Source organism: Micromys minutus (genome assembly GCF_963924665.1).
Source record: "Micromys minutus genome assembly, chromosome: 13".
In the NCBI taxonomy this organism is placed as follows: Eukaryota; Metazoa; Chordata; class Mammalia; order Rodentia; family Muridae; genus Micromys; species Micromys minutus.
In genome coordinates this window covers 59,365,015-59,392,762 of record NC_137982.1, presented here as the reverse complement: position 1 = coordinate 59,392,762, position 27,748 = coordinate 59,365,015, and the positions used below count along the sequence as shown (strand labels likewise).

Below are 27,748 nucleotides of genomic sequence, written 5' to 3'. Positions count from 1 at the left end.
ATGCAAAATCAGACCTTTGTCAATGAGTTCATACTCCTGGGGCTTTCTCAGAACCCAAAAGTTGAAAAAATACTATTTGTTGTATTTTTATTGGTCTATATTGCAACTATTGGGGGCAACATGATTATTGTGGTAACCATCATCTACAGCCCTGGACTACTGGGTTCCCCCATGTATTTCTTCTTGATATTTCTCTCCTTCCTTGATGCCTGCACTTCTACTACTGTCACCCCCAAGATGATTGTAGACTTGTTCTATGAGAGGAAAATCATCTCCTTTGAATGTTGCATTACACAACTCTTTACTAGCCACTTCTTTGCAGGAGCTGAGGTGATTATCTTGGCATCTATGGCCTATGATCGTTATGTGGCCATCTGCAAGCCTCTTCACTATTCTTCAATCATGACTCGGAGACTCTGTGGCATTCTAGTAGGGGTGGCCTGGACAGGAGGATTCTTACATTCTATTACACAAGTCATCTTTACATTGCAGCTGCCCTTCTGTGGACCCAATTTTATTGATCATTTCATATGTGACTTGTTCCCATTACTGCAGCTGGCCTGCACTGACACACACATTTTTGTCATTTTGGTGTTTGCTAACAGTGGGTTTTTCTGCATCATTATCTTCTCCTTGTTGATTGTCTCCTATTGTATCATCCTTTTCTCTCTAAGGGGTCACAGCTCAGAAGGAAGAAAAAAAGCCCTCTCAACCTGTGGATCACACATTACTGTTATGATTTTGTTCTTTGTCCCATGCATGCTAATATATGCACGACCTTCATCTGCTTTTTCCTTTGAGAAAAACACACTTATATTTGCCTCTGTCCTGACACCATTACTCAATCCTATGGTTTACACTTTCAGAAATAAAGAAATAAAGAATGCCATCAGGAAGATGTATAGAAAATTGATAGTGGCTTCTGATAAATTTTAAAATATTATTTTTTATGGTGGAGAGATGGATCAATGTGGAGGGAACTGAATAGTAACATCAAATCCTCAGTCTCAGAACCCATGTGAGAAGCCAGACAGTGGGAAGATTACACGCTATACAAACAGAAATTCCTGTATCCCAGCAGCCATGTCTGAAACCATATCTGAAGCCAGGTACAGGAGCAAAGCTTTAACCCAGTGTTAATGAAGAGAAAATGGGTGGATTTTAAAAGCTCAGAGGATTGCTCATCTAGTAGAAGAATAGTGTTTAAGGCTCAGTGATGATCTGCCACCAGGAAGAGCAGAGGTCCAGACACACAGGACTGGCGAGAACCTGGTGAAAAGAGATTCCAACTAGCCAGGGGGCAGAGAGATCACAGCAGAGCACTCAGAAAGTGTGTGCTTGCCTGCCCAGCTTGATCCAGGGATTGAGGAACCCTGCAGCATGGGGCACTCTGTTCCCAGCCAGTGGCTTCCAGGGTGCACAACAGGCACTCAGAACATCTGAACCAGGAAGAGTGGAGGCCCAGACACACAGGACTGGTGAGAACTAAGTGAGAACAGATTCTGACTGGTCAGGGGGCAGAGAGATCTCAACAGAGCACACTGAGAGTGTGCACTTGCCTGCCAAGCTTGATCCAGGAATCCAGAAACCCTGCAGCATGGGGAACTCTGTTCCCAGCCTGCAGCTTCTCAGGTGCACAGCAGATATCCAGGGACACAGGCCAGGTACAAGGGAAAGGCTAGAACCAATCACTGACAACAAGATGGCAAGAGGAAAGCAAAAGAATGCACCCCAGGGAAACCAAGAAAACATGGCAACAATAAAACCCAGCTCTCTGATCACAACAAACAGCAGAATGCCAAACACTCAAGAAAAAGAAGACTCAGACACGAAATGCTACCTCAAAATTAGGACAGAGATCCTTAAACAAGAACTGGAGGAAAAGCATAAAAAACTAGAAGCTTTTTAAGAAGATACAAGAAAAACACTCAAAGAACTAGAAGGAAAAAGAAACAAAGAAATGAAAGAATAGAAAAAGGAATTTAAAACGGAAATAGACACAATGAAGGAAACACTAAAAGAGACAACCCTAGAGGTAGAAATTTTAAAAAAGAAATCAGGAGTCACAGATGCAAGCATTTCTAACAGAATACAAGATATGGAAGAAATAACCTTAGGGGCTGAAGACAACATTGAAAACAGACAAAGCAGTCAGAGAAGATGCAAAAACCTAAAAGCTCCTAACCCAAAATGTGCAGGAGATCTAGGACACAATGAGAAGTACAACCTAAGAATAATAGAAATAGAAGAGGGCAAAGAATATCAACTAAGAACTACAGTACATATTTTCAACAAAATCCTGGAAGAAAACTTCCATACCCTATAAAATGAGATGACTACAAGCACAAAAGTAGCCTACAGAACTCCAAATAGGTTGGAACAGAAAAGAAATACCTTCTGATATATAATAGTCAAGACAGGCACTATCTCAGAATAAGAGGTGGGGAAAAAGCCTTCCAAGCAAATGGCCCCAAGAAGCAAGCTGTAGTGGCCATTCTAATATCAAATAAAGTATATTTTCAACCAAAAGTTATCAAAAAAGATAAGGAAGGACACTTTTAACTCATTATAGGGGAAATCTGTCAGGAGGAACTCTCAATCCTTAACATATATGCTCCAAATAAAACAGCACCCATATTCATAAAAGAAACCCTACTAAAACTCAAAAAATACATTTTACCCCGCACAATAATAGTGGGAGACTTTAATACACCACTCACACCAATGGACAGATCATGGAAACAGAAACTGAACAAGGACACTATAAAACTAACAGAGACTATGAATCAACTGGAATTAATAGATACCTAAAGAACATCTCATCCTATAACTAAAGAATACAACTTCTCAGCACCTCACAGCATTTTCTCAAAAATTAAGCACATAATTGGACACAGAACAATCCTCTATCGATACACAAAGATCAAAATACTCCCCTGCACCCTTTCGAATCACCATGGTCTCAGGCTGGTCTTTAATAAAAACAAAGACAACAAAAGTCCATATACACATGGAAAATAAATATTTCTCTATTAAACAATAGCAGGATTAAAGAAGAAATAAAGAAAGAAATTAGGGATTCTTGAGAATTCAATGAAAATGAAAACACGACATACCTAAACTTATGGAATGCAATGAAAGCAGTACTAAAAGGGAAACTCATAGCTCTGAGTGCTTTCAAAAAGAAACTGGAGAGAGCATACACTAGCATCCTGACAGCACAGTTGAAAGCTCTCAAACAAAAAGAAGCAGACACACCCAAGCAATGTAGACAGCAGGAAATAATCAAACTTATGGCAGAAATAGACAAATAGAAACAAAAAGAACCATTGAAAGAATCAACAAAACCAAGAGCTGGTTCTCTGAAAAAAATTAGCAAGATTGATAAACCCTTAACCAGAATAGCTAGAGGGCAAAGAGAAATTATCCAAATTAATAAAATCAGAAAGGAAAGTGGAGAAATAACAACCTAAACTGAGGATATTCAAGAAATCATCAGATTCTACTACAAAAGCCTGTACTCAACAAAGCTGGATAATCTGGAGGAAATGGATAAATTCTTAGACAGATACAAGATACCAAAGTTAAAACAGGGCCAGGTAAACCATCTAAATAATCCCATAACACCTAAAGAAATTAAAAGCAATCATCAAAAGCCTCCCAACCAAAAAAGTCCAGGTCCAGATGGATTCAGTGCAGAGTTTTATCGGAGATTTATTGTTGACATAATACCAATACTCTCCAAACTATTCCACAAAACAGAATCTGATGAAACACTACCTAACTCATTTTTTGAGGCTGCAATAACACTCATTCCTAAACCACACAAAGATCCTACAAAGATAGAAAACTTCAGACCATTTTCACTTATATTGATGCAAAAATACTCAACAAAATCCTTGCAAACTTAATTCAAGAACACATCAAAACAATCATTCACCATGATCAAGTAGGCTTCATTTCTGGGATGCAGGTATGGTTTAATATAATTAAATCCGTCATTTTAATCCACCATATAAACAAACTCAAAGAAAACAACCACATGGCTATCTCACTAGATGCTGGGAAAGCATTTGAAAAAATCCAACACCCCTTCATGTTAAAAGTCTTGAAAAGAACAAGAATCCAAGGCCCATACCTAAACATAATAAATGCAATATACAGCAAACTACCAGCCAACATCAACCTAAACGGTAGGAAACTTGAAGCAATTCCATTAAAATCAGGGACTTGACAAGGCTACCCACTCTAAGCCTACCTATTCAACATAGTACGGAAAGTCCTGGCCATAGATATTAGACAGCAAAAGGGAATTAAAGGGATACAAATTTAAAAGGAAGAAGAAAAACATCACTATTTGCAGATGACATGATAATGCACATAAACGACCCCATAACTTCTACCAGAGAACTTCTACAATGGAGAAACAAGTTCAGCAAAGTGGTTGGATATATAATTAACTCAAACAAATCAGTAGCCTTCCTATATTTAAAGGACAAATATGTGGAGAAAAAAATTATGGAAATAATACCCTTCACAATAGTCACAAATCTATGAAATATCTTGGTGTAACTCTAACTAAGCAAGTGAAGGCCGTGTGTGACAAGAACTTCAAACCTCTAAAGAAGGAAATTGAGGAAGATCCCAGAAAAAGAAGAGATCTCTCATGCTCAAGGATTGGAAGGATCAACATTTAAAAGTGGTAATCCTACCAAAAGCAATATAGGGATTCGATGCAATCCCCATCAAAATTCGAACCCAGTAATTCACTGAGTTGGAAGGATCAGTGTGCAATTTCATCTTGAATAACAAAAGAACTAGAATAGTGAACTTCATCTTTAACAACAAGAAAACATCTGGGGAATCACTACCCCTGACCTCAAGCTATATTACAAGTCAATTGCGTTAAAAACTGCATTGTGCTGGTACAGATATTGGCATGTGGATCAATGGAATAGAATAGAAGATACAGAAATAAACCCTCACATATATGGCCACCAGATTTTTGACAAAGTAGGCATAAACATTCAATGGAAAATGTACAGCCTAGTCAACAAATGGTGTTGCTCCAACTGGCACTCAGCTTCCAGAAGAATGAAAATATATTCTTTCTTATCTTTCTGTACAAAACTCAAGTGCAAGTGGATCAATGATCTCCACATTATATAAGGTACTCTGAAGCTATTAGATGAGAAAGTAGGGAAAACCTTAGAACTCATAGCACAGGAGAAAATTTCCTGAACAGAAAACAAATGACTCGAACTCTAAGGTAAAAGATTGATAAATGTGACATAATGACAACTCTCCACTGTTGGTGGGGTTGCAAACTAATACAACCACTCTGGAAATCAGTCTGGTGATACCTCAGAAAATTGGACATAATACTACCAGAAGACCCAGCTATTAAACTTCTGGGCATATACCTCAGAGACACCTTAGTACACAACAAAGATATATACACCACAATGTTCAGAGCAGCTCTATTTTTAATAGCCAGAAGCTGGAAAGGACCCAGATGTCCTTCAGAAGATGAATGGATACAAAAATTTTGGTACATTTACACAATGGAATACTACTCAGCCACCAGAAACAATCACTTAACCAAATTCTTAAGAAAATGGCTGCATCTAGAGAATATCATCCTGAGTGAGATAACCCAGTCACAAAAGAACAGACATAATATGCAGTCACTGATAGTGGGATGCTAACCCCAGAGGCTCGCACTGACCCAGAAACAACTCACAGACTGTATGAAGTCCAAGAAATAAAGAAAACAAAACAAAAAAAAAGAGTCATGCTCAATCCTTACCCACCAAGAACACATTGACAAATTCTGGGTTGTACCCTGTATTACATGTACTGTCTGCTCATTGTAAAAAAAATGAAAAATCTTTACACACTGAAGAAACTTTGACTATTTCCAGGTTGCATCTTGTTTTACATGTACTTTATGCTCATTGTTACTCGTGGGATCTTTATCACACTATCAAACATTTTTTAAAAAAGTACTGACAAAAATGTATTGTATAATTTTATGCAAAAAATGCTTAAAATTTGTACATTTATCTTTGTTTTGTAAAATAAAGTTGTTAAAAAAAGAAAACAGAATTCAACAAAGAAAAATATTGGAGAGAACTCAAGCTGAAATTAAAATGGAGTTGTAAATAAGCAAACACACCAAGCAAATAAAATAATTCAACTAGAAAAAAAAAAGAATAGATACTACTGAGTGGCAGTTGAGGACTGGGTAGCTTCAGATATTGATGGACTGACATTGCTTTAATTAACTGTTTTATTGAATATTTAAGCAAATTTCAACTGTTTTTGAAAAGTGTCATTATAAACAGGTCATGTGACATGAGTTATTTATAGAACTAGAGGATCATATATGGGGCTCAGGCCATTAAATAGATACCAACCTCATTATGACTGTCTAACCACAGACTTAACAACTGGTAAGAGGATATGTTTTTTGGTTTTTGTTTTGTTTTGTTTTGTTTTTTGGCCATTAATGGTTTTTTTTTTTATATATCTGATGGATTTTGTTCTCTGTTTGTTTTTGTGATATCTTATGCAGATCCCTATGGAATTCTGTATGTTTTATTTTGTTCCCTGAAGTTAATGTTTCCATTACTATTGTTTAGGTTGTATCTGCATCTTTATATTTGCAAGTGCTACATAAAAATTTATGTCTGTTAATCAATAAATGAGGCCTTTGCCCTGAACAGGAAAAAAAAATGTGATATAATAAAATAGCAAAGTTTATGTAAGGCTAAAGACACTGTCACAAAAACAAAATGGCAGTCAACAGAGTTGGAAAAGATCTTTACCAACCCCACATCAGATAGAGGCCTAATATCTAAGGTATAGAAAGAACACCAAAAGCTAGACACCAGAAAATTAAACAACCCTATTTAAAAATGGGGTAAAGACTTAAAATTTTCTCAATCTTGGAATATCGAATGGCTGAGAAGCATCTAAGAAAGTGCTCAACATCCTTAGCCATCAAGGAAATGCAAATCAAAACAACCCTGAGATTCCACCTCACACCAGTCTGATTGGCCAAGATCCAAAACTCAGAAGACAACAGATGCTGGTGAGGATGTGGAGAAAGAGGAACATTTCTCCACTGCTGGTGGGGTTGTAAACTGATACAACCACACTGGAAATCAGTCTGGAGGTTCTTCAAAAAATATACATAGTACTACCTTAAGACCCAATATTTCCAGTTCTGTGCATTTACCCCATAGTTGCTCCAACATACAACAAAGGGACATCCACCACAATGTTCATTGTGGCTGTATTTATAATAGCCAGAATCCGGAAAGAAACCAGATGTCCTTAAGTAGCTGAATGTATACAAAAATTGTGGTACATTTACACAATGGAGTACTAACAAGCTATCAGAAACAATAGCTTAACATAATTCTTAAGAAAATGGATTCATCTGGAGAATATCATCCCGAGTGAGATAACCAAGTCACAAAAGAACAGACATAATATGCAGTCACGGATAATGGGATACTAACCCCAGAAAGCTCTGACACCCCAGAAACAACTCACAGACTATGTGACGTTCAACAAAAAAATAAAAGAATATATTTTCATTAAAATAGAACTGTATCACACCCTCCTCTCCTCCCTACAGCCCCTCCATGTCTCTTGCCTTGTAATATAGCTTGAGGTCTGGGATAGTGATTCCCGCAGATGTTTTCTTGTTGTTAAGGATGGATTTTGCTATTCTAGTTCTTTTGTTATTCCATATGAAATTGCACATTTATCTTTCCAATTCCATGAAAAACTGGGTTTGAATTTTGATGGAAATTGTGTTGAATCTGTAGATTGCTTTTGGTAGGATGGCCATTTTTAAAATGTTGATTTTTCCAATCTATGAGCATGGGAGATCTTTCCATTTCCTGAGATCCTCCTCAATTTCCTTCTTTAGAGGTTTGAAGTTCTTGTTGTACAGGTCTTTCACTTGCTTAGTTAGAGTCACACAAAGGTATTTCTTAGTATTCGTGAGTATTGTGAAGAGTACCTTTTCCCTAATTTCTTTCTCCACATGTTTGTCCTTAGAGTATAGGAAGGATACTAATTTGTTTTAGTTAATTTTGTATCCAGCCACTTTGTTGAACTTGTTTATAGGTTTAGGAGTTCTCTGGTGGAATTTTTGGGGTCACTTAAGTAAACTATCATGTCATCAGCCAAGAGTGAAATTTTATCTCTTCCTTTCCGAATTGTATAACCTTGATCTCTTTTGCTGTCTAATTGCTCCAGCCAGGACTTCAGTACTATGTTGAATAGGTAGGGGAGAGTGGGCAGCCTTTTCGAGTCCCTGATTTAGTGGGATTGCTTCAAGTTTCCCACAATTAAGTTTGATGATGGCCGTTGGTTTGCTGTATATTGCTTTTATTATGTTTAATTATGGACCTTGGTTTCCTGTTCTTTCCAGGACATTTAACATGAAGGGGTGTTGAATTTTGTCAAATTCTTTCTCAGTGTCTAGTGAGATGATCATGTGATTTTGTTCTTTGAGTTTGTTTATATGGTGGATTACGTTGATGGATTTCTTTATATTAACCCATCCCTGCATCCCAGGGATGAAGCTTTCTTGTTCATGATGAATGATCATTTTGATGTGTTCTTGGATTTGGTTTGCATGGATTTTTTGAGTATTTTTGCATCAATGTTCATAAGTGAGATTGGTCTGAAGTTCTATTTCCTTGTAGGGTCTCTGTGTGGTTAATGATGAGAATTATTTTAGCCTTAGAAAATTAGTTAAGTAGTATGGCACCTGATTCTATATTTTGGAATAGTTTGGAGAGTATTGGTGTTATATCCACAGTAAATGTCTGGTCATATTCTGGACTGAACCTTTCTGGACCTAGGCTTTTTTTGGTTGGGAGGCTTTTGATGACTTCTTCTATTTCTTTAGGTGTTATAGTGTTATTTAGATGGTTTACTTGGTCCTGGTTTAACTTTAGGATATTGTATTTGTCTAGGAATTCATCCATTTCCTCCAGATTTTCCAGTTTTTCAAGTATAAGTTTTGTAGGAAGATCTCATGGTTTCTTGAATTTCCTCAGCTTCAGTTGTTAAGTCTCCACTTTCCTTTCTGATTTTGTTAATTTGTATACTCTCTCTTTGCCCTCTAGTTAGTCTGGCTAGTGGTTTATCAATCTTGTTGATTTTCTCAAAGAATCAACTCTTGGTTTTGTTGATTTTTTCAATGGTTCTATTTGTTTCTATTTGGTCTATTTCTGCCCTAATTTTGATTATTTCTTGCCTTTAACTCTTCTTGGTTATATCTGATTCCTTTATTCTTAGGGCTTTTAGCTGTGCTGTCAGGTTGCTGACGTAAGCTGTCTCCAGTTACTTTTTGGAAACACTTAATGCTATGAGTTTTCCTCTCAGTACTGCTTTCATTGCATTCCATTGGTTTGGGTATGTTGTGTTTTCATTTTCGTTGAATTCTAGAAAATACTTAATTTCTTTCTTTATTCCTTCTTTGACCCTGCTATCGTTTAACAGGGCATTGTTCAGTTTCTATGTGTATATAGGATTTTGTTCTGTTTGTTGTTGTTAAAGACCAGCTGTAGACCATGGTGATCTGAGAGGATGCATGGGAGTATTTCAATCTTCTTATGTCGATTGAGGCTCATTCTGTGTCCAATTAAGTGGTCAATTTTCGAGAATGTGTCATGGGGTGGTGAGAAGAATTTGTATTCTTTTACTTTAGGATGATATGTTCTGTATATATCTATTAATTCTAGTTGGTTCAAAGTCTCTGCTATTTTTGCAGTGTCTTTGTTCAGTTTCTGTTTCCATGATCTGTCCATTGGAGAGAGTGGGTTATTAAATTCTCTCACTATTATTGTGTGGGGTGAAATGTATTGTTTGAGATTTAGTAAGGTTTCTTTTATGAATATGGTTGCTTTTTTATTTGGAACATATATGTTAAGGATTGTGAGTTCCTCCTGACAGATTTTCCCTGTAATGATTAAAAAGTGTCCTTCCTTATCTTTTTTTGATAACTTTTGGTTGGAAATTTACTTTATTCGATATTGGAATAGCCACTCCAGCTTGCTTCTTGGGGCTGTTTGCTTGGAAGTTTTTTTTCCCACCCTTTTACTCTGAGATAGTGTCTGTCTTTGTCTCTGAGATGAGTTTCCTGTATGCAGCAAAAGGCTGGATTTTGTTTATGTATCCAGTCTGATAGCCTATATCTCTTTATTGGGGAGTTGAGTCCATTTATGTTAATAGATATGAAGGAATAGTTGTTTCTCTTTCCTGCAATTATTGCTTTTGTGGGTTGAGTTGTGTCTGTGTCTCTTTCTTCTTTTGGTTTTCTTGTTTATGAGTTATATTGTTTTTACTAGGCTGTATTTTCCCTCATTGTATTGTGTTTTCCTCCTATAATTCATTGTAGTGCTGGGTTTGTGGTCAGATATTGTGTAAATTTTGATTTTTCTTGAAATATCTCCATCTCTCCATCTATGGTGATTGATAGTTTTGCTGGGTATAGAAGCTTTGGCTGGCACTTGTGCTCTCTTAGGGTCTGCATGATGTCTGTCCAGGCTCTTCTAGCTTTCATAGTCTCTGTTGAGAAATCGGGTGTGAGTCTGATTGGCCTGCCTTTTATGTTACCTGACCTTTTTCCCTTACTGCTTTTAGTATTCTTTCTTTGCTTTGGGCACTTGGTGTTTTTACTATTATGTGTTGGGTGGTATTTCTTTTCAGGTCCAACCTATTTGGAGTTCTGAAGGCTTCTTTTATGCTCATGGTCATCTCATTCTCGAGGGTAGGGAAGTTTTCTTCTATGATTTTGTTGAAGATATTTACTGTGCCTGTTAGTTGATATTCTTCTCCCTCTTCTATTCCTATTATCCTTAGGTTCAGTTTTCTCATTGTGTCCTGGATTTCCTGGACATTTTTGGTTAAGAGCTTTTTGTTTTTTGCGTCTTCTCTGGCTGTTTTGTCTATGTTTACAATGTTGTCTTCTGCTCCCGATATTATCTCTTCCATCTCTTGTAATCTATTGGAAATGCTTGCTTCTCTGTCTCCTGATTTCTTTTTTAGGTGTTCTACCTCTAGGGTTATCTCTTTTAGTGTTTTCTTTATTGTGTCAATTTCCATTTTAAATTCCTTCTTCCATTCCTTCATCTCTTTGGTTCTGTTTTCCTCTAGTTCTTTGAGTTCTTTGAGTGTGTTTCTTGTTTCCTCTTTAAAAGCTTCTAGATCTTTTTGCTTTTCCTCCCTTTCTTGTTTAAGTATCTCTATCTGCATCTTGAGGTATGATTTCAGGTCTGCCTCTTCTTTTTCTGTAGTGTTTGTCATTCCCATATTTGCTGTTATGGGAGAGCTGCGTTCTGGTGTTGCCAGGTTGTCTTCATTTCCTTGGGATATATTCTTTCCCTTTCCTCTTGCCATTTTGTTGTCAATGATATGTTCTCGCCTTTCCCTTATATCTGGTCTGTGTCTCTGGATCTCTACTGGTCCAGGTTGCAGATGGGCCGAGCCCTGTTCTATGCCTCAGAGTCGCCGGGTGGGAACAGAATTTCCAAAGTTCTGTTTTTGGTCTTTGCATCAGGCAGGTCGAAGGGTGAGCTTTTCGTGCGCACTCCGCAGAAATCTCTCTGCTCCCTGACTGGCTAGATCTCCTACTCACCAGTTTCTCAACCTTTAGGAGCTGCTGGTCTGAGCGGCAGATGGGCGGGTCTCTGTTCTGCCCCCTCCTTTTTCTATATCCAGGTGCACATGCATAAATCCTTCTATCTAAGATATGTGCATTCACTTTTATATTATACACAGATAGATTCAGAGACAAAAACATAAACAGGAAAGTACACTTGGAAAATAATGTTAAATTTGAGGATTTACTGTTTATTTAAATGAATACTATGATCGCTTGTTATATAGAAAAGAATGATATCATTAAATAAAACATATCAATTGATTAATAACTAATGTCACATGAAAATTAAATTCTGTACAATTTTATGTTCATGAAAATGCAATTGTATATTAGGTGATGCTTAAGTATTAAAATGACAGCCCTTAACCCTATATTTTAATTTTAAAATGGTTGAAGGGGTGGAAGTGAGAGCTTGGAATTCAAGAGTATTTGCTTTTATTCCATAGGTCTTGGCCTTAATCTTCAGCACCCACATGGTGGGTTTCAACTCTTTGTTCTTTAGTGTGTACTATTTTTAATAATCTATAATATTTTTATTTTTAAGGTGTATACTATATTTTTACTGGGTTTCAAAAGCAGCAGTCACCTATGTGGCATACAGACATACATGCAAGTAAAAATGATTGGCAATTATTAATGTACATATGGCATTAGAAATCTACTGAAATAATTTTAAGAATAAAAGATTGCTAAGTGACATTATAAGACGTTAAAATCTACAAATATAGAAATACATGGACAAACAGAAACCAAACTTTATGCCTCTGTCATTTCATTTTTTGTTTAATGTGGGTTCATTATTTTCTGGAAGAAATTTTGAGTTAGCGCTTGAATTTCATGACAGAGTACAAGATGAGTAGGTATTCTTTTATTTTGGGGGTGTATGAATTGAACACCCCAATTTAATGAGCCTTGCGATCCAGTTCAGTAAGACAATACTTATAAGCACTTTCTTTTTTTTCATGTTTTACATTTTATTATTTACTTTTAATACTTAGAGATAAGAGATAATGAATCAACGCAAGAAATTCCAGAATTAACCCACAGTATCCTGAGATGTTGATTCCATTTATTTTATTATTATTATTATTATTATTATTATTATTATTATTATTATTATTATTATTATTATTAATTGTTGTTGTTGTATTTATTGTTGTTTTTTAAACAACTTTATTTTACAAAACAAAGATAAATGTACAGATTCTAAACATTTTTTGCTTAAAATTATACATTTTTTTGTCAGTACTTTTTTTCAGATTTTAACATAAGTTTTACATAAAACTATATGAATATATTTTTTAGTCAGTACTTGATTTTTTTCAAGGTTTGATTGTATGCCTTGAAAAATTAATAGTTACAATGAGCTAAAGTAAAACAAAATGTAACATGGAAATAGTTAATGTTTTCTTCTTTTGTCAATATTTTTTTTTGTTTTGTTTTGTGTTCTTTATTTCTTGGACTTCATACAGTCTATGAGTTGTTTCTGGAGGAGTGCAAGCCTCTGGGGTTAGCATCCCACTATCAGTGACTGCATATTATGTCTGTTCTTTTGTGACTGGGTTATCTCACTCAGGATGATATTCTCTAGATGCAGCCATTTTCTTAAGAATTTGGTTAAGTCACTGTTTCTGGTGGCTGAGTAATATTCCATTGTGTAAATGTACCACAATTTTTGTATCCGTTCATCTTCTGAAGGACATCTGAGTTCTTTCCAGCTTCTGGCTATTATAAATAGAGCCGCTATGAACATTGTGGTGCATATATCTTTGTTGTGTATTAAAGTGTCTCTGGGGTATATGCCCAGAAGTGGAATAGCTGGGTCTTCAGATAGTACTATATCCAATTTTCTGAGGTATCGCCAGACTGATTTCCAGAGTGGTTGTATTAGCTTGCAACCCCACAAACAGTGGAGAAGTGTTCCTCTTTCTCCGCAGCCTGGCCAGCATCTGCTGTCATCTGAGTTTTGGATCTTGGCCAATCTGACTGGTGTGAGGTGGAATCTCAGGGTTGTTTTGATTTGCATTTCCCTGATGGCTAAGGATGTCTAGCACTTCCTCAGTAGTTTCTCGGCCATTCGATGTTACTCAACTGAAAACGTTTTGTTTAGCTCTGTACCCCATTTTTTAATAGGGTTATTTGATTCTCTGGTGTCTAGCTTTTTGAGTTCCTTGTACACCTTGGATATTAGGCCTCTATCTTATGTGGTGTTGGTAAAAATCTTTTTCCATTCTGTTGGTTGCCGTTTTGTTTTCTTGACGATGTACTTAGCCTTACAGAAACTTTGCAATCTCATTAAGTGCTATTTGTTAAACTTTGACCTTAGAGCTTGAGACATTGGTGTTTTGTTCAGGAAATTTTCTCCTGTGCCTATGTGTTCTAAGGTTTTCCCTACTTTCTCATCTAATAGTTTCAGTGTATCTGGTTTAATGTGGAGATCTTTGATCCACTTACACTTGAGCTTGGTACAAAGAGATAAGAAAGGGTCTATTTTCATTCTTTTGCATGCTGAGTGCCAGATGAACCAGCACCATTTGTTGAATAGGCTGTCCTTTTTCCATTGAAAGTTTACTGCTCCTATGTCCAAAATCAGGTGACCATATACATGAGGACTCATTTCTGGATCTTCTATTCTATTCCATTGATCCACATGCCTATTTCTGTACCAGTACCATGCAGTTTTCAGCATAATTGCCTTGTAATTCAGCTTGAGGTCAGGGATAGTGAATCCCGCAGATGTTTTTTTGTTGCTGAGGATGGATTTCGTTATTATAGTTCTTTTGTTATTCCAAATTAAATTGCACATTGATTTTTCAAATTCCATGAAGAACTGGGTTGGAATTTAGATGGGGATTGCATTGAGTCTGTAGATTGCATTTGGTAGGATGGCCATTTTTAAGATGTTGATTTTTCCAATCAATGAGCATGGGAGATCTTTCCATTTTCTGAGATCCTCCTCAATTTCTTTCTTTAGAGGTTTGAAGTTCTTTTCATACAGGTCTTTCACTTGCTTAGTTAGAGTCACACCAAGGTATTTCATAGTTTTTGTGACGATTGTGAAGGTTACCTTTTCCCTAATTTCTTTCTCTACATGTTTGTCCTTTAAGTATTGTAAGGCTACTGATTTGTTTGAGTTAATTTTGTATCCAGCCACTTTGATGAACTTGTTTATCAGCTGTAGGAGTTCTCTGGTGGAATTTTTGGGTCACTCAAGTACACTATCATATCATCGGCAAAGAGTGATGTTCTTACCTTTTCCTTTCCGATTTGTACCCCCTTGATCTCCTTTTGCAGTCTAATTGCTCCAGACAGGACTTCCAGTACTATGTTGAATAGGTAGGGGAAGATTGGACAGCATTGTCGCGTCCCTGATTTCAGTGGGATTGCTTCAAGTTTCTCTCCATTAAGTTTGATGTTGGCTGTTAGTTTGCTGTATATTGCTTTTATTATGTTTAAGTATGGGACTTGGATTCCTGTTTTTTCCAGGACTTTTAACATGAAGGGGTGTTGGATTTTGTCGAATGCTTTCTCAGCATCTACTGAGATGACCATGTGATTTTGGTCTTTGAGTTTGTTTATATGGTGGATTACCTTGATGGATTTCCTTATGTTGAACTATCTCTGCTTCCAAGGATGAAGCCTACTTGGTCATGGTGAATGATCGTTTTGATGTGTTCTTGGATTCGGTTTGCAAGGATTTTGTTGAGTATTTTTGCATCAATGTTCATAAGTGAGATTGGTCTGAAGTTCTCTTTCCTTGTAGGGTCTTTGTGTGGTTTAGGTATGAGGGTTATTATAGCCTCAAAAAATGAGTTGGGTAATATTCCATCTGATTCTATCTTTTGGAATAGTTTGGTGAGTATTGGTGTTATATCCACAGTAAATGTCTGATAAAATTCTGCACTGAACCCGTCTAGACCTGGGCTTTTTTTGGTTTGGAGGCTTTTGATGACTTCTTCTATTTCTTTAGGTGTTATATGGTTATTTAGATGTTTACTTGGTCCTGGTTTAACTTTGGGACCTTATATCTGTCTAGGAATTCGTCCATTTTCTCCAGATTTTCTAATATTGTGGAGTATAAGTTTTTGTAGTAGGATCTGATGATTTCTTGAATTTCCTCAGTTTCAGTTGTTATGTCACCACTTTCCTTTCTGATTTTGTTAATTTTGATACTCTCTCTCTGCCCTCTAGTTAGTCTGGCTAGGGGTTTATCAATCTTGTTGATTTTCTCAATGAACCAACTCTTTGTTTTGTTGATTTTTTTAATGGTTCTTTTTGTTTCTATTTGGTCTATTTCTGCCCTAATTTTGGTTATTTCTTGCCGTCTACTCTTTTTGTGTATATCTGCTTCCTTTTGTTTTAGGGCTTTTAGCTGTGCTGTCAGGTTGCTGATGTGAGCTCTCTCCAGTTTCTTTTTGGAAGCACTTAGGGCTATGAGTTTTCCTCTCAATAATGCTTTCATTGCATCCCATAGGTTTGGGTATGTTGTGTTTTCATTTTCATTGAATTCTAGAATATTTCATTTCCTTTTTTTATTTCTTCTTTGACCCTGCTATCCTTTAACGGAGTGTTGTTTAGTTACCATGTGTATATGGGCTTTTTGTTGTCTTTGTTGTTGTTAAAAACCAGCCATAGGCCATGGTGATCTGAGAGGATGCATGGGAGTATTTCAATCTTCCTATATCGATGGAGGCTCATTCTGTGTCCAATAATGTGGTCAATTTTTGAGAAGGTGCCATTGGGTGGTGAGAAGTAGGTGCATTCTTTTACTTTAGGATAGTATGTTCTGTATATATTTATTAATTTTAGTTGGTTCAAGTCTCTGCAAGTTTTGCAGTGTCCTTGTTCAGTTTCTGTTTCCCTGATCTGTCCACTGGTGAGAGTGGGGTATTAAAGTCTCCCACTCTTATTGTGTGGGGTTAAATGTATTTTTTGAGCTTTAGTAGGGTTTCTTTTATGAATGTGGGTGATTTTTTATTTGGAGCATATGTGTTAAGGATTGAAAGTTCCTCCTGACAGATTTTCTCTGTAATGATTAAAAAGTGTCCTTCCTTATCTTTTTTGATAACTTTTTGTTGGAAATTTACTTTATTCGATAGTAGAATAGCCACTCCAGCTTGCTTCTTGGAGCTGTTTGCTTGGAATTCCCCCCCCCCTTTTACTCTGAGATAGCGTCTGTCTCTATCTCTGAGATGAGTTTCCTGTGTGCAGCAAAAGGCTGGATTTTGTTTATGTATCCAGTCTGATAGTCTATGTCTCTTTATTGGGGAGTTGAGACCATTTATGTTAATAGATATGAAGGAATAGTTGTTTCTGTTTCCTGCCTTTTTTGCTTTTTTGGGTTGAGTTGTGTCTTTGTTTTTTTCTTCTTTTAGTTTTCTTGTTTAGGAGTTTTCTTGTTTTTACTAGGCTGTATTTTCCTTCATTGTATTGGGTTTTCCACCTATAATTTGTTGAAATGCAGAGTTTGTGGTTAGATATTGTGTGAATTTTTATTTGTCTTGAAATATCTTAATTTCTCCATTGATGGTGATTGATAGTTTTGCTGGGTATAGCAGCTTGGGCTGGTACTTGTGCTCTCTTAAGGAGTGACTGATGTCTTTCCAGGCTCTTCTAGCTTTCATAGTCTCTGTTGAGAAATCGGGTGTGAGTCTGATTGGCCTGCCTTTATATGTTACCTGACCTTTTTCCCTTACTGCTTTTAGTATTCTTTCTTTGTTTTGGGCACTTGATGTTTTTACTATTATATGTCGGGAGGTATTTCTTTTCGGGTCCAACCTATTTGGAGTTCTGAAGGCTTTTTTTATGCTCGTGGTCATCTCATTCCTGAGGGTAAGGAAGTTTTCTTCTATGATTTTGTTGAAGATATTTACTGTGCCTGTTAGTTGATATTCTTCTCCCTCTTCTATTTCTATTATCCTTAGGTTCGGTCTTCTCATTGTGTCTTGGATTTCTTGGACATTTTGGGTTAGGAGCTTTTTGTTCTTTGCATCTTCTCTGGCTGTTTTGTCTATGTTTGCAATGTTGTCTTCTGCCCCCAAGATTCTCTCTTCGATCTCTTGTAATTTATTAGAAATGCTTGCTTCTGTGACTCCTGATTTCTTTTTTTGGTGTTCTGACTCTAGGGTTATCTCTTTTAGCGTTTTCTTTATTGTGTCAATTTCTGTTTTAATTTCCCTCTTCCATTCCTTTATTTCTTTGGTTCTGTTTTCTTCTAGTTTTCTGAGTTCTTTGAGTGTTTTTCTTGTTTCTTCTTTAAAAGATTCTGAATATTTTTGCTTTTCTTCCCTTTCTTGTTTAAGTATCTATATCAGCGTCTTGAGGTATGATTTCAGGTTTGTGTCTTCTTTTTCTGGAGTGTTTGGAATTCCGATGTTGTTGTTATGGTTGAGCTGGGTTCTGGTGTTGCTAGATTTTCTTGGTTTCCTTGGGATATACCCTTTCGCTTTCCTCTTGCCATTTTGTTGTCAGTGATATGTTCTTGCCTTTCCATTGTATCTGGTCTGTGTCCCTGGTTCTCCACTTGTCCAGGTGTCAGATGGGCCAAGCCCTGTTTTATGGCTCAGAGTCGTCGGGTGTGAGCAGAAGTTCCAACATTCTGTTTCTGGTTGCTGGATCAGGCATGGCAGGGCAGGGCAAGTTAGGGGTTTCACTTTCCGTGTGCACTCCGCAGAGATCTCTCTGCTCCCCAGCAGCCCAGGACTCCCAACCACCAGTTGCTCAGTCTCTATGAGCCACCATTCTGGTGGCAGATGGGCCATGCTCCGCTCTACGTCCTGAAGTCGCCTTCGGGAGGAAACAGAAGTTCTAATTTTCTGTTCCCAATGGCTGGATCTGGCCAGGCAGGGCTGGGCAAGTTTGGGTGTGTTCTTTCCGTGTGCACTCCGCAGAGATCTCTCTGCTCACCTGCAGCCTAGGTCTCCCACTCACCAGTTGCCCAGCCTCTATGAGCCACCGTTACGGGTGGCAGATGGGCCAGGCTCCGCTCTGCATCAGGAAGTCGCCAGTTGCTCAGCCTCTATGAGTCGCCATTCCTGGTGGCAGATGGGCCAGGCTCTGCTCTGCGTCCTGAAGTCGCCTCCGGGTGGAAACAGAAGTTCTAATTTTCTGTTCCCAATCGCAGTTGCTCAGCCTCTATGAGCCGCCGTTCCAAGTGGCCGATGGGCCAGGCTCCGCTCTGCGTCCTGAAGTCTTATAAGCACTTTCTAATGCAGCATAACCAATGACAGGTAGCCGGCACATGATGATAGAATTAGTCTTGCTGAAAGAAATAGGACTCTATGAGCTGCATTCAATGTTTGGTTTTGAATCTCTGAAACTATTTCAGTTAGCTGTTAGGTAAAACTTTCAGCAGGCAGTTGTTCTAGACTCCTCTCTGCAAGCATAACTATGTTTTTTTTCTCTTTATTTTTAGATAACAGAACAAATGTACAAGAGCCTACAAAGGATACATGAGGTTGTATGATTACCCACTTAAAATTGAATGAAGAATTAAGACCACAATTACAACAGTATTTTCACAACATATCTAAAGCACATTTGCTAAGGAGATTTGTCCACTTCTCTGTGCCTGTCCTGAATTCTTGATGACCCTTCCCTATATGCAGAAGTTTCTGATGATGAGTTGTTCATTTGTCCCTAAGAATTAGCTTAAAACATGAAGCTCTAACATAAGTTGTTCAATCAATAGCTTTATCAAGTTGTGAATCAAATGCTTAAAATGAACCCATTTAATAAAACATTATTCTGACTCTAGGTAATGACCAAGACTATTTTTGGTTAATTATATAGAATTCAAATATTACTTTAATACTCCAGTTATAATTCAGAACTCTAGATTTTATGTAACAGTAAGAAAATAAAATTCAATTTTCAATAAAAAACTGAAGACACTTATTTTCTGTTATTCATACTAACTTGACTAATAATTTGCAGAGATTGTCCTAACAGCTGTTTTTCACTATTCTGTTCTATTTTCTGTGTTGATTTTGTTTAGGTTCGTTAAAATTCCTTAAATTATGATAGTTTTGATGTTCTATACATTGTATCAATTCTCTGTTCACTTATTTTAGCAATTGCAATAATTTTAAAATAATTTTTATTTGTTTTATTAGTTTTTTTAATATTTAATATCTTGATTCCCGCAGATGTTTTCTTGTTGTTGAGGATGGATTTCGCTATTCTGGGTCTTTTGCTGTTCCATATGAAATTGCACATTGATCTTTCAAATTCCATGAAGAACTGTGTTGGAATTTTGATGGGGATTGCATTGAATCTGTAGATTACTTTTGGTAGGATGTCCATTTTTAAAATTGATCTTTCCAATCCATGAGCAAGGGAGATCTTTCTATTTTCTGAGATCCTCCTCAATTTCCTTCTTTAGATGTTTGAAGTTCTTGTCGTACAGGTCCTTCACTTGCTTAGTTAGAGTCACACCAAGGTATTTCATAGTTTTTGTGACGATTGTGAAGGGTACCTTTTCCCTAATTTCTTTCTCCACATGTTTGTCCTTTGAGTATAGGAAGGCTACTGATTTGTTTGAGTTAATTTTGTATCCAGCCATTTTGCTGAACTTGTTCAGCTGTAGGAGTTCTCTGGTGGAATTTTTGGGGTCACTTATGTACACTATCATGTCATCAGCAAAGAGTGATGTTTTTATCTCTTCCTTTCCAATTTGTATCCCCTTGATCTCCTTTTGCTGTCTAATTGCTCCAGCCAAGACTTCCAGTACTATATTGAATAGGTAGGGGGAGAGTGGGCAGCCTTGTAAAGTCCCTAATTTTAGTGGGATTGCTTCAAGTTTCTCGCCATTAAGTTTGATGTTGGCTGTTGGTTTGCTGTATATTGCTTTTATTATGTTTAGGTATGCACGTTGGATTCCTGTTCTTTCCAGGACTTTTAACATGAAGGGGTGCTGAATTTTGTCAAATGCTTTCTCAGCATCTAGTGAGATGACCATGTGATTTTATTCTTTGAGTTTGTTTGTATGGTGAATTACATTTATAAATTTCCTTATATTAAACCACTGTGTTATCTCACTCAGAGTGATATTCTCTAGATGCAGCCATTTTCTTAAGAATTTGGTCAAGTCATTGTTTCTGGTGGCTGAGTAGTATTCCATTGTGTAAATGTACCACAATTTTTGTATCCATTCATCTTCTAAAGGGCATTGGGTTCTTTCCAGTCTGGCTATTATAAATAGAGCTGCTATGAACATTGTGGTGCATATATATCTTTGTTGTGTACTAAGGTGTCTCTGGGGTATATTCCCAGAAGTGGAATATCTGGGTCTTCAGTTAGTACTATGTCCAATTTTCTGAGGAACCACCATACTGGTTTTCAGAGTAGTTGTACTAGCTTGCATTCTCAACAACAATGGAGAAGTGTTCCTCTTTCTCCAAATTATCTTCAGCATCTGGTGTTACCTGTGCATTTGATCTTAGCCATTCTGACTGGTGAGAGGTGGAATCTCAGGGTTGTTTTGATTTGTATTTCTCTGATGAGTATGGATGGTTATGTACAAACATGCTCAGTGTTATTCTGAACACACATTTTGACTAAGAATTTGTGTACACCCATTGTCTAGTGTACTTCTTAAATATTTTTAAAGTAACTCTTTTTTTTTTTTGCAGTGGATGAGAGCTTAATGAATAAATTCATGAATCTGACATTCAAAAATTGTCACTGTTGAATGCTCATTTATAAATGAAAAATCTATATTAGTCTCTCTTAAATCTAGGAAATTCTGTGAAAGAGAGAACAGAAAGAATGTAGGAGTTGGGTTATGGAAAGAAATATTATAAAGTATTGTATTTGACAAAACCATTGTGATTATAAACAAATAGCACATTAGATAACTGAACAGCAATAATACAATTTAAAATAATAATAACTGTTCATTTCAACAGTGCTGAATGGGTGGGGAGACACAAATGAGTCCCAGTGCTTCACTGAAGAGCTTTTGAAAAAATAAAATTTGATTGAGAGAGGTATCATTTTCTTTAGGCAAGAAGCTACAGGCAAGTTTCTAGTTTTTACTACACATTTTTAGAATTAACTTTGGGCTCAAATATTATACACACTGCAGCAATTGCAAAAGTGCACACAATTAAATCTTTGAAACTCCTGGGGCCAGAAATTTTCCAAACCTTTGGGGAGCTAAGAATAATTCTCATGGGTAGATGACCTAAACTATATTAAATTCCACTTGCTATTACAAAAGAATTCTGACTCCTTTATTTTTCCTTTATTCTTAAACCACACTAAAGGGAAACACTTAAACAGTTAATACTTTAAAATCATTTACTTTCATTGCCAATCATTTTTCTCTTTTAAATGTAGAAGGAAGAATACAGTCAACATTTTGGGTAACATTAATGGATTGATCTCTAGAAAATAAGAGACAGCTTTTCTCAGATTTTCAACACACTGACACATGGTGAGGATTCTAAACCATATATTTTCGGAGATGATTTTACATTATGATGAAACACTTTTAAATTTTGGGTTTGTGGTCATGGAATTACATTTACTGTAAATACTTATTTTTTATTTTACTGCTGTACTCTGTTATTTAATGTCTGGTGCTTTTAATGAGGATTTTATGGCTAAAACAGGGCATAAAGCAGTGAATAAAATGATGTTCAAAGAGCCCAGAAAGTAGGACCTCAAAGTAGGAATTGTTCAAGTGCCCAATAAATAGCAACTGTTGCAATATAAATATTTCTCCTTTATATTTACTTTCTTTTTTTTCTTCCTTCCTTTCTTCTTCCCTTTCTTTCTTTTGTGTTTTGTTCTTTCCTTCCTTCCTTCATTTCTTTATTCTTCTTTCATTGATCTCTTTCTTTAGTTCCCTTTCTTCTCTCTAGGCACTTGTTTTCCTTTGTTTAATTAAATTAAACGTATTTTCAAATTCATATTTAAAACATGTTTTAGTTTTTGTTTTCTAATACGTCTTAATTTACATACTAGTACCCACACTATTTTTTATATTTACCTAAAGTTGAGGTTGTTTAGAGAATGCTGACATAGGGTCACAACATATTAAAATGTTGCCAAAATTTCTATAGTATGAATTATGACTATAAATGTTCTATTTTCATGCTATCTCATAGTACAGAGAGAGAAAACTTTATTTTCTAAGTGACTTAATTTACAAAGTAAATTGTGATAATTTATATCACCTATATTTCCCTATGTATTAAGGTTCTGCCTCTGAACTCAAGAAAAACTAAATTGAAGTTTTGAACTGCTCCAGTTTAGCTAATCTTCCATCTTGTCTTATCTCATAAAATGAGCTGAATTATTAAGACATGAAAAGAGAAACAGACAAGAAGAAACAGAAAAGTCCTCTTGTATACATTTCAAAATAGGAAAATGGGTAAATTTGAGATCTTATGGGGACTCAGGAGAAAAACAAAGAGAGAGATAAAAAAATTAGTAATCTGAGGGAAATATATTTCTTAGAGAGTAGTGGAAAGGGACTCTTATAGCTACTCAATAATATTTCTTTGATAGGTAATAATCTTAAATAAAATATCATAGACTTATGCAATTTAATATAAAAACAGTTTCAAATAAGATTTTAACTTATTAAGCTCATTGCAATAATATTTACATACTTATTTGAAATAAATTTAAAATTAATTGCTTAGAATGTCAACCCTTCTGTTCATCCCTGACAGTTTTAAATGGTATACACAGTTTACACAGTGTTATAATTAGTTTTGTTGCTATGATTAATGAAAAAATTTGGAAAATATGGACAGTTGGGCACATGGAAATATATTTCCCAAGATCATGCCTCAAGGAGATGGTCAAAATGAGTGTCAGATCTTCAATATTTAACTATGTAGCTCTTATTAAAAACATGTTGAAGGAAGATAATATGCTGACTTTACTGTTATGATGAATGATCTAGAGCTTCACAACCCTTTCCACAATCTTAAAGTAAATATGATTTTGTTTTTTTTTAATTTGTAAGTTTTATTTTAATGTTTGATTTAAAATATTTTGATCACAGTTTCAATATATATTGCCAATAAATTCTAATGTTTTAGTCAGAATATCACTATGTAGCTCTATATATAGCCCTAGATGAACTTGAACTCACTTTGTAGACTAGGCTTTCTTCAAATTCACAAAGATCCACTTTCTGAGTATTAGGATTAAATTTATATGCCATGTGCTATCTTATATAATGTTATATAATAAGGATTTAAGTTTCCTATCATTTTGTCACTTAACACACATGAAAACTGTCTCATGAATCAAGTCTTCCTATTGGTGTTTAGCTTATAGTACAATTTGATTGTAATTTGTTATAGTCTTATGTACATCATATATAATATAAATATCATATATAATATAAATATGTAAGAGCATTTATAATACACTGAATCAAACAATATTCTAATGTAAAATTTTATTTCATTTTTATAAAATAATCTGAACACTGGTTTCATCAGGACAAGAATTTAAAAATACTTATGGAGGTTATTTTAATATAATTTTAATACAATAAATATGTATAATTTTTTTAAATATGACTTTAAAAAGTTTTTGACTTATTCAGTTTTTACATTAATGTGTATGTAAATACTGTTTAAACCAATAGTGACACATACACATATATTTATATAAAGTTCTTTTTTATATTGCTAAGTATATCTTTAAATAAATTTTAGATTTGACCAGGTATAAACACACAAGATTGGAGGTAGAGGAAATGAGATCTGGACTTTAATCTTTTCTAGGCTAAACAGTGAGTGGGAGTCTAACATGAACTATACCAGAACTGGTTAGGCCTCCACAAAAATGAGAAATGATTAATGTGACCTTCTGGGACCAAAACCTTGAAGTATACAAGTTCTTATTACATGTAAAAATATTTTTACAATTTTAATGTAGGATTGTGTGTGCATGTGTGTTTAAAGTTTGCTGTCTTATTCTCTGCACATTGTGCTATAATTGTAGATTATATATTGTAGATTAATATAAATTATATAGAACAGACACTCCAGAAAAACATATACAAGGTGTTTGCTTAATACTGACAAATTGTTTTATTATGCATCCGTGTATCATGATTATGCAGAAAGCATAAATACATTTGCCTTATCTAAATAACAATGTTTCCTGATATGTAAACTAAATTTCAACTGTTGCACTTATTATGATATAGGATTCAATTCAGAGTATACCTGGTATTGGTGTCAATCATCTTTTAAATAATATAAGACCATCAACCATGTGACCATAATCCACAATTACCCTATTCTCCATTGTAAATATCTGAACAGAAAATTACATACTGTTCTAATGGACATATGAGAGCACCAATGTTTTTGGAACTACTGAGCATTTAAAGAAGAACATAAAGGAGGAAGCTAAGATTTACTCAATTTTAAAATTAACATTGGGTCTTGTTTCCTTTAGGACTTCTCCCTCTGTTTCGTTTTCTTTGTAAAAGAAAGGTATCTGAATCAGATGTCTTTCTGAGCATGTTCCAATTACAAGTAAATGACATACCTCTAGAGTTTTAAGGTTTCTTAACACTTTGGATATTTTCAAAGAGACTCTCCTAAAATTCTTGTAGATGAGTGGATAAACTGTTTACAAATATGTTTTATAGTTTCATTAATTAATGTCAATTTAAAATAATACATTTTGTAGAATTATTTATTTTTTAGCATTGGATAAGTTATCACTGTACAATAAGTAGTAAATAATAAAGTATCAAAATTGATATTTTTATTCAATGAATTGTTTCACTTCTTCAGCTTCTCATTCCCACAAAGTAACATAGCTGATTGTCCCATGGTCTCTGAATCATCATCCTTTTACTGTTGCCTTTTTCTTTTATTTTATTTTCTATGCAAGGAAGCCTTATTTATTTTATATTATTTTATTGTTTTTGTTTAATTGTTAACACCTGTATGTAATGCCTAAATATTTATGTGGAATACTTTTTGACCTCTGAGCTTCTCTCAAAATCGCTGTAAATTTGTCAGCTGCAAAGCAAATATGCCATAACATTTGGTTAAAATGTCTGTCATGACTTTACTGATTTTGATTTTTGTGTTTGTTTTCATTACAAGAAGAATTACTATAGTTTTGTTTTTTTTCCTTCAGATATGTCATTCAAGCAGTAACTAAGAAGCTTTGATGTTGAAAAGGAAGACACAGAAAGATAGCCCACACACTGAAATTCTTAATATAAAAACGTCCCATCATTTCTGATCTTTATATCTTGAGCAGCTCAAGTTAAGCTCCTTTCATTTATAATATAATATCTACAGTAACCCCTAATATTTACTAGTGAAGTGAACCTTTAGAGATGAGCAGTGGCTTTTTTTAGGAATTATTGTGCTTTGTCACTTGATAACAGCATGGTTTTAGTAAGTTTCTAGTAATGTATTCAATTAATCATTTCAAAGCAAAATTTTCACACCTAAAACACATGACATGCACCATGTACAGAGTTAAACTCTATCTAGACCAAATTTCTTGTTTAGAAATATAAATTTATTTGAGGATTAAATACACGCTGTATTGTCAAGATATTGAAGATGTAGCTGTGGTTTTTATATGTTTCTAAGAAACTTTTGTTTTTCTTGTAGTCAACAGAAGAGGCAGGGCCACAGCCAGTCACTCATTGCAAGCTGCGCAGCCCTGCCCCACCCTATACTGATGGCAGGCATGCTCCATGATCTCTGCTTTTTTGTTAATATCTAGGTTTAATGGCAAAAGACATATTAATATCTTACTTCAAAATTCCTGTGGAGGTTGTTAAAAGCTGACCTTTCAGAGATAAAATGTGGCAATTTTACAATATCCCATAATTTGCCACAATTTCCACTCTACATTCTATATAACTAAATGAATCAAAACATTTGTAATATCTCATTTCCAATGGTAACAAAGTCAATTATTATAATTTAGCATAAAGATGAAACAACTTGATGGTAATTTTAAAATAACATGAAGCTTTTCTCCCCTTAATATTGTAGAATTACTTGAACATATTTTGCTTCTGTCTTCTTGAGAATCATGCAAAATCAAAGCCTTGTCAATGAGTTTATACTCCTGGGTCTTTCTCAGAACACAAAAGTTGAGAAAGTATTGTTTCTTTTATTTTTGTTGATCTACCTTGCAACTATTGGTGGCAACATGATAATTGTGGCAACCATCATCTGCAGCCCTGCACTGCTGAGCTCCCCCATGTACTTCTTCTTGATATTCCTGTCCTTACTGGATGCCTGCACTTCTTCTTCTGTAACCCCCAAGATGATCTTAGGCTTCTTCTATGAGAGGAAGACCATCTCCTTTGAAGGCTGCATGACACAACTGTTTGCCATACACTTTTTTACTGCAGTAGAGGTGATTGTACTGTCAGCTATGGCTTATGACTGTTATGTGGCTATTTGCAAACCCTTGCACTATTCATCCATTATGAGCAGGAAGCTCTGTGGTGTTTTGGTAGGCATAGCATGGGTTGGGGGATTAGTACATTCTATCATACAAATTGTCTTTACTTTGCAGTTACCCTTTTGTGGACCCAATGTTATTGATCATTATATGTGTGACTTATTCCCATTACTCAAGCTTGCTTGCACTGATACACACATTTTTGTCATTTTGGTCTTTGCCAATAGTGGTTCTATCTGCATCATTATCTTTTCCTTGCTGCTTGTTTCCTACAGTGTCATCTTGTTCTCTTTGAGAGTTCGTAGTTCTGAAGGTCGATATAAAGCTCTCTCCACCTGTGGATCTCATATTACAGTTGTACTTTTGTTTTTTGTCCCATGCATATTAATATATGCACGACCATCATCCCCATTCTCCTTCGAAAAAAACACACTTATATTTGCCAATGTCCTGACACCACTGCTTAATCCTATCGTTTATACATTCAGGAATAAGGAAATGAAGAATGCCATCAGAAAAATGTGGAAGAGATTGATAGTAGTTTCTGATAAATATTAAAGAATACTTTTATAGTGCTGGAGAGATAAATCAGTAACTATAAGTATTTGGTGTACAGCCAAGAGG

The 27,748-nt window shown here is 35.5% G+C and overlaps 1 protein-coding gene across 2 annotated transcripts; it reads left to right on the top strand.

Moving 5' to 3' along the window:
* On the top strand, positions 1-27,682 carry LOC308429025 (olfactory receptor 4C15-like; the record flags this gene model as incomplete). Of its 2 annotated transcripts, XM_080927672.1 has the most annotated exons (2): positions 1-283; positions 27,030-27,682. In XM_080927672.1, 2 exons carry the CDS (start codon positions 1-3, stop codon positions 27,680-27,682), a joined length of 936 nt encoding a protein of 311 aa, XP_080783798.1. The 2 variants fall into 2 exon arrangements, with proteins under 2 accessions (XP_080783798.1, XP_080783797.1); XM_080927671.1 differs by lacking the exon at positions 27,030-27,682 and having other exon boundaries at positions 1-936.
* Between the last annotated feature and the right edge of the window lie 66 nt (positions 27,683-27,748).